The 8,244-nt window shown below is 26.7% G+C and overlaps 1 protein-coding gene across 1 annotated transcript in view; it reads right to left on the bottom strand.

Annotated features, from left to right (window-relative positions):
• Window positions 1-3,029: 3,029 nt before the first annotated feature.
• The window catches only part of LOC100161419 (poly(A)-specific ribonuclease PARN), a 7,640-nt gene continuing 2,425 nt past the window's right edge, over window positions 3,030-8,244 (bottom strand). The window contains exons 6-15 of the mRNA XM_008183977.3: window positions 7,685-7,876; window positions 7,498-7,619; window positions 7,308-7,426; window positions 7,134-7,244; window positions 5,566-5,632; window positions 5,441-5,496; window positions 4,498-4,584; window positions 4,113-4,413; window positions 3,969-4,033; window positions 3,030-3,240 (exon numbers count right to left, since the gene is read on the bottom strand). Coding sequence (XP_008182199.1) covers window positions 3,089-3,240; window positions 3,969-4,033; window positions 4,113-4,413; window positions 4,498-4,584; window positions 5,441-5,496; window positions 5,566-5,632; window positions 7,134-7,244; window positions 7,308-7,426; window positions 7,498-7,619; window positions 7,685-7,876 — 1,272 coding nt within the window. The 3' untranslated portion in view covers window positions 3,030-3,088. The remainder of the gene's footprint in view (window positions 3,241-3,968; window positions 4,034-4,112; window positions 4,414-4,497; window positions 4,585-5,440; window positions 5,497-5,565; window positions 5,633-7,133; window positions 7,245-7,307; window positions 7,427-7,497; window positions 7,620-7,684; window positions 7,877-8,244) is intronic.

Below are 8,244 nucleotides of genomic sequence, written 5' to 3'. Positions count from 1 at the left end.
GTCAACTAAAAAACGAAGACAAAATACAACAGTACAATAGAGGAGAGATAAGTCGGTATGCATTTCTTAAATCAATATCATTCAACTATACAAAAAATTTAAGTAAATTTAAATTAAATTAAATCCTAATCCATGACATAACATTTTTTGACGACGTCATAAACAACTAATGACAAATACATACCTATTTTATATCACATATTAATTATTTTAATGGGCACAAACACAAATACATTTTTGGAGAGTACCTAATAGAAGCCGCCTCCTCGTGGTGCTCTCTGGGTTATGCTAAATGGCTTAATTAAATTTATTTTTGAGACAGTGCTTTCTGAAATTTAGAACATGAAACCGTGGGCGAATAAAATGCAATTATTTTTTGGTGAAAAGAGGAAACTATTTTATCATACTTGGTCGAAAAGAGGACGTGGGAGAAAAGAGGAAGGTCATTTTTGGGCGAAAGGAGTTACGCCGATACGCCACAACAAACAACACAGTCTACTAGGATACCAAGATTTATAATTAAATGGTCTTAGGTTACAGTGTGTGTAACACAGAACACTACATTTACGTATTACGTATGGTGTGTTAGAGGCGTTTCTTATATTATTATTGCTAATAATAATATATTGATCGATATTGAATCGTCAATTGCATGTTTATTACGACTTACGATTGTTAATTAATCGATTTTAATCATGTTTTCAGTATTTAATTTTAAAAACAAAATTAAACAAAATACATCAACAAAAAAAATAATTTGGACGAGACTGCCGAAACTCATACTGATGAATCAAAAGCAAAGAAAATATTATGTACCTAACCATGAACAGAACGGTGGACATAATAATGAATGATGATGATGAAAACATTCAACTAATAAATAATGTTTTAAATTTGATAATAACATATGAATTGATATAATATATTATTATTAATAAAAAAATTAAAAATTAAATCAAAAAAATTAATTTTAATAACATTTTATTTGTTGGCTAAAAAAGCTTGAAAATTTAATAGAAGGCTCCTAGTATATTGTTTCAAAGGCAGATGAAAAATATTAAAAATCCATAGTCACAATTTTTTTTTTATAAGCATTACAAGTTCAAATATTGACAAAATATGTAAAAATGACGAAAATTTTTTCAAATTATTTTAAGTTAGAAATTCATAAAAATTTTTCTTTTTAAATCTAAGATTTGAATAGAAGATAATACAAGATCATTCATAAGTTTGTCTATCTTTAATTACATTTTTACGAGCGTTTGAATTTCATATTTTTACAAGATTGGATATTCACTCCATTTCTCATGTAGTGGATTTTGTTCTTTCGTTGTAATTCAAAAACGAATAATTGTAGGTACATGAAAATTTGACTCTTTTTGAGCTGTTTACGGACATTGTCAGTTTTCAATTTTTTTAGTGTTTTTTCTATAAATATCAATAAAAATTTATTTGTTGGGTATAAAGCATGAAAATGTAAGAGGTTATGTTAGAGATATACATATTATACATACAATCACAGAATATATGAAATATATGTTTTTTCAAATTCATTTTTATTGTTTTTCTCAACGATTTTGAAAACTACTGGAAACTTTTTCTATTAAACCACCATATTCCAAGTAGATTCACTCTCCAACCAGAAAGTTTGCTAAACTAGACGATTAAAGCATTTCTACTGTCCCAAAAGATTATGACAGACATATAAAAAAAAACCACATTGTATAATATCAAATTAAACTTTCATCGCTCCACTCAGAATCTAAAATTTACTTGAAAATGAACAATTGAAAGTTGACTTTCATGTTTAATTTTTTTAGCTGTCATGAAAATGTAAAACAAGGTTTCTCATAAGTATTTCATACTATAATCAAACAGTTTTTAAAATAATATAAAAAATTATTTATAACTTCAAATTTGGACGAAATTTCAAATTTGATATTTAAATAGAGAATAACAATTTTAGTTATTTTTTTGTAATTTAAAAATATTAATCATTGGTACTTCAAACTTTTTAAGTATCTGTACCAATTTAAATGTTTCTGGAAAACTTAATTCAACTTACTATTTTACTAATAGTAAAATAAATTGCTTTAATAGCAATAAAACCATAGAATATACATACACTTATTAGCTATATAGGCTGACAGACCGTCTTTGCTCAGAATCGTATTTTGTATACAATGGTTTAATATCATTGAATTCAAATTTACCACATCCATTATAGTGACCAATACAACACCTAATGTACAGCAAAGTGGTATCCACTTGTCCAACATTTATATTATTATTTTTAACACTGAATTTATATTGTTTAAAGAAATGATTCATTAAGGGGGCTGGAGAGAAATGCATTCTAAGGAGTAAAAACTAGGTATTTTATATTTCACTTTATATGGATCTTGTGAATGTGTTGAAAGTAAATGAACATAAGTGTGTGTAATTCGCAGTACCAATCACATTGTATCACGGCATAACCGGATATGTACATCTATCATTTTACCTACGCACATGCACATTTCACTACATATTTCTTTATACAATTACAAACATTTTTTTTTTCAAAAAATACTGCCAGTGACTTCAATCACTACGATCAGTAGGATAATGTTCCAATTTAAATTTTGAAAGCAGATTTGAGTTCTCCTCTAAATTTCCTATTCCTATTTTCTTTAAATTTCCTGTCGTAAATTTTTCATATTCTATATCAATGTATTTAAATTCGAATTATAAATATGATCTATTTTTACTCTTTTTGTTAGTAAATTTCTAAGAAAAAAAAATAAAAATCAGAAAAATAAAATTGTCAAAGAATAGATAATTTAGTAACGAATTCAAATCCACTTTCAAAATTTGTATAAGAACACTATATTGAGCGTAGTGATTGAAGTCATGAGCTATGTTTAATGTGTGTAATTCAAAGTCATGATTATTACATTGTTTCGAATGATAGTAAATAACTCTAAATTATTTAACTAGGCTTCTGTTTGAAATTAAAATGTAATATATATAATAAAATTTTTAATAAATGTTATTCTTACAACATATATTTACAGATAAATTGTATTATAATAATAATTATGTGTTGTTAATCCCACGACGCAACTGGGAATATAGTTTTTATTTCTGCCGTGTCTGCATCTTTTTTCGTCTTTAAGGTTTGTGCATAACTTGGAGTACCTACACTATTATTTTTTGAATCTACATCTGTGATGTTTGATACAGCTGAAGAGTCAACATCTAAAAAAAAAAAAATAAAAAAATAAATAAAAATACAATTAGCGCAATATTAATTTTATCTTGGCAAGTAAATGGAATTTAATTAAAGAAACTGGTAGCATTTATATTTAAGCGTCAGTCAAATTGCTAAAAAAAAAATTAATTAAAAGCAATAATTTGCTGAGATTTTTGTTAAATACTAGGTTGTTTTCCGTTTAAAATATATCAAATTCAAATTTATGATATTAAAAAAAAAAAAAAAAAAAAAAAATGAAAGTTATTATATGAAAAACATCTTTAGTGGTGTTTTAGGAACACAATAGAAAAGTTAAAAAAAATTATACATCTAAATTATAAGTGAAAACAATTGAAAGTAAACTCAACAGAATCAAACTTAAATGGTTTCTGAAATACTAATGAGGCGAGTTTTACAAATTGTTGAATATACTAAAATTCTAGATTTAATCCTTGATTTAAATTATAAATCATTCTAACAAAAAAAAAGCAAAATTGATATCGAAAAAAACATGGTGACTTTCAATTACATTTCCCAAATTAACTGAAAAAATGCTGTTGAGTACTGTATCTGTATGTATTGAATATCAATCAAATATTAAATAATTTTATGAAAAACTTTATCAACCATAAAAACCAACACATTAATAATAGAATGTAAAATCAGACAAGAAAACAGAAAAATAAATAAATTAGTTAAATTTAATTAATTGGTAATAATCAATAAATGTTACCTAATTCAGTAGATTCATCTCCTTCTAATATTGGACTAATAGTTCCTCCTTTCGAAACTCTTCGTCTATATGTTTAAGAAAAAAATATTAACAACAGTAATATCATTAACAATTTATTTAAATAAATTAATGGCAAATAATTACCCTCTTGAAATACGTGGTACTTTTTCTGGTGTATGGCTATCATCAGATGAATCTTCCGCAATTGATGAATCAACATTGTCTTTAGGAGGTGATGACAAACAATTGCTAATCTTTCTCTTTGTTGCCGTTGGTGCATTAGAAGTATATGTATCTTTGTAGTAAACAGACCAAGGTAACAACATAATGTTTTTATGAAGAGCTTGTAATTTTGGCAAAATTTTATTCATTGCTTTTGCCTGAGATCCATCTCTCAATGCCACCCAAGCAGATGTATCATTTATATACTTAATATATACATTAGCTACAAAAATACAATAATATAATATTATTCAGTTTTTTTTATGTAAGTATTATCTTGTGTTTTTTTAAGAATTATGTAACTTACTAAAGGGACTAAATATGTTTGTGATATCAATGGTTTTCCATTCTGGCGGGAATGTAATATGATAAACATGGCTTCTTTGAAGTTGAGCTAGAAAATACAATTACTTCCGAGTTTACATGCAAATATTTAAGTCACACATTTTTTGTTTATTGTCTAACATTTGAACTAACATCATACAATTATTATAGTTTTATCTCTGAAATTTAATTGTTAGGTTTATAAAGCAGGATAGCCTCCTACTCAAAGAGTAACTCCTACATCCCCGATAAAATATAATATAATGTTTTACTATTTGAGTAATTCAAGATATTTATTCTATAATTTTAAAACGTCTAATTTGAAATCATATTTTTTATACAATGGTATACATTTGACACAATCAAATGCCCATCCTTTGTAGAAATATTTAAGAGGAAGTCGCACCCGCATATGTTGTCTTCATCTTACACATGTACAGCATAACAAAAACTGTTTTGGCTCGGGAAAGAACCAAGAAGGCTACAGTCATAATTATGAAACGAAATTCACACCACATAAAAAGGAGAACTTTGGCTGTGCAATATCGTTTTTATTTTTTCGATAAACTTCAAAAATTGTATTTAAGTTTGAAAAAAACAAAAATAATGGATTTTGAAACAATAAGAACTTGATTCATATAAGTGATTTCAAAAAAATAAAAACCATTGCGCAGCCAAAGCTCTCTTTTTTATGTGGTAAACATTTTGTTTCTTAGTTAAGAGTTAAGACTTTAGTCTTCTTGGATCTTTCCTGCGCAAAACAGTTTTTGTTATGCAGTACTTGTGTAAGACGGAGACAACATATGCGGGTATGACTTCCTCTTAAGATTCAGCTGTGGTGGAAGTAATGCTAACGCCAGTCCCCACATCTGTGATGACCACACAATTAAAAATAGTAGAACCCTCTAAAAGTAATTTAAACTTACGTTCAGGACCATTTAAGTTTAAACATGGATCTTCATTATATCGAATCATAAAGAGCCTAAAATAAAATAATACAATGATGAATATGGTAAAATATAATAATATCAAATTTAAAATATGTACTAACTTATTCTCATATTGCTTAAGGTATGATGAATCTGTAGAAATGTGTTCTTTGATGCCTTTCACTTTAGCTGAAATAAAATATAAAATAATTATGCACAAAGAGTTGAACAAGTACTGTATACTCTGTTCAGAGAGAGAGCACGCTAACTCTGCACATCCCTTCGCGTCACTAGGCTATCAAAACCGGTTCCCCAATGGCAGGGTGTTGCGTGGGGGAACCAGTTTTTGTTGGTGCGCAGCGTGGTCTCTAGCTGAACAGAGTATAGTGTACTTGTGTAAAGTTTCTAATTAGTAAAATGAACTATCTAGATAAAAGTGATCGCTGGGTTGAGAAAAAAAGTTTTTCTATTCAGTTCTAACACCAAAGTAATGGAGTCAAGTCATCGGTTCAAAAAGAAAAAAAGAAAATAAGGTACATTGTGCGCTAAAAAAAAGCCACACCCGCACACATGCAGGAATTTCAGTATAGTACTACAGAAAGTTAGAAACTGTTTAGAACATTTTAGATTATTTTTGGCTCCAACTTAGAGGACACCACACCCCGCACTCTCCTTGTCTTATGTAAAATAATTCAAACAGAATCAATTTTGTGTTGTTAGCTTCAATATTATAGTAAATTGACAATATTATCAAACATAAATGTAAGAAAATGATCAGTGTTATCTCATTGGTTTTTTACTATATTTTAAGTTTTGATCGAGTTATGAGCATCTTTATGTTTTAATATTTTATACTCATAATTTGCTTGAACATTAAAATATCATTAAAAAAACCAGCAACAATACAAATACATAGATAATGTTCTTACCTTTCTATTAAAATTTCACTCTATTATTTAAGTCTACAACATAAAATTGGATTTGCTGAACCAAGTGGAACCAAAAAATAAATGTATATAATGTGCTAAACTATTGCTTCGGTAGTAAAATACTGCAATCTTTATTTTGATTCCCTCATTATAAATAAAATAATATAAATTTGCTTTTGTAAATGTCCATATTGGAGTTCATTTAGAATAATAATTATATTTTATTTGAAGCCATTGATACTACCCATGTCAGGTATATTAGAAAGTTTTAGCAAAATACATATAAATTAATGTAAAAAAAAAAATATTCTACTAATTAGATTTAATTGCTAAGTGTATGCAAAAATTATGAAACTTTTTTAAGACGCTAGATTATCATTTGTCCATTTGTCTTTCTTATAAATATGCAAATTTGCATTTAGACAAACCTATTTTATGTTGTTAGTTTGTTAGAATGAATTTACCTATCATCAAACCTAAAGGTAAGATTAATTGACCATGTTTGAATGTTGATATATTACGATATTTTAATTTTTAAGTAAGTGTGAACATTTTTAAATTGTAATATTACACATACTTATAATTATTATTAAAAATATTGTAAGAAATCAACATACAAAACAGATATTGTTCTTATTTATAAGTTTTATAATAAGTAAATTCATTCTAATATTAAAGTTAACAACACAAAATATATTGTGCCTTTATTCTACATAATGCACTACTGTTGTCTGTTGTTATAAATTGTTGTGCAAATTCACCATATAAATTGCAAAGATTGACAAAAACAGTACTGGTCAAATATGCATCATAACCAGCATCATGCAACTTCGATATTTCCTCAGAGTAACCAACTTCAGGAACCTCTGGTTCTATAACACAAATTAATATTTTGTTAAAAAACAATTCAAATAAAGTAAGGTATAATTAGCTACCTAAGTCCGTATAATTTTGACACTGTTCTGCTAGTGATTTTTTTAAATCATTCAGTACTGTTGAACCGAAGAATCCTTTGAGTGGTTCAGTACCACTTATATACTTTGTATCCAAAAACCTTAACACAAATAAGTCTTACACAATTTTTTAACAATACAATATTATATTATTAGATAAAATATAACATACCGATATGATATTGTTTTAACCATAGCTTGAAATTCACTATAGCTTGATGGTAATGGTAAACAAAACTGATGAATCATATGGCAAACATCTAAAGTCATGTTGTGGCCGACAATTGGTTTATTCTTGAAACAAAAATATATTTAATTAGTAAGTTACTTTTCTATTTAAATTATATAAAATAGTTTACAGAAGCTATGATCTTCTTTAAGACAGCTGAAAAACCGACAGCTTTTTCTAGCTCAATCTGTTCCCGTTCCATTCTTTCATGCGCCATTAACAATTTTGTTCTTCCCTTGAAAGCTACCATCACATTACCAATATCTTCTACTATTCTTGACTGTAAACTTACTTTGGTATCTGGATACCTTTTATAAACTTCCTGAAAAATATGACTAATATTAAAAATGTATTGATAATAATAACTGGTTTAATATCAAAACTAAGTCTAATACCAAAGTAAGTAAAAACACATATAGTAAACTGAATAAAGTATACATAGTTAATGAGGTTAAAAAGAATATATCCTATATCTATATTTATATTTTCTAAGTATTATAAATTATATTATTTTATTTCACTGATCAATTTATACTTTTTTTTTTTTCTTAATAAATAATTATAATTTTATACAGTTTTAAAAACCATTTTAGGATTAATCACATGATTTTGTAAAATTTTAATTTTGTTTATATGTTATAACCTATAACCTATAGCTTCAAACAGATATGAAAGATTAAAAGTGAATTA

Source organism: Acyrthosiphon pisum, chromosome A1 (genome assembly GCF_005508785.2).
Source record: "Acyrthosiphon pisum isolate AL4f chromosome A1, pea_aphid_22Mar2018_4r6ur, whole genome shotgun sequence".
Lineage (NCBI taxonomy): Eukaryota > Metazoa > Arthropoda > Insecta > Hemiptera > Aphididae > Acyrthosiphon > Acyrthosiphon pisum.
The sequence above is the reverse complement of the archived record's forward strand: the minus strand, read 5'-3'. Positions and strand labels throughout refer to the sequence as shown.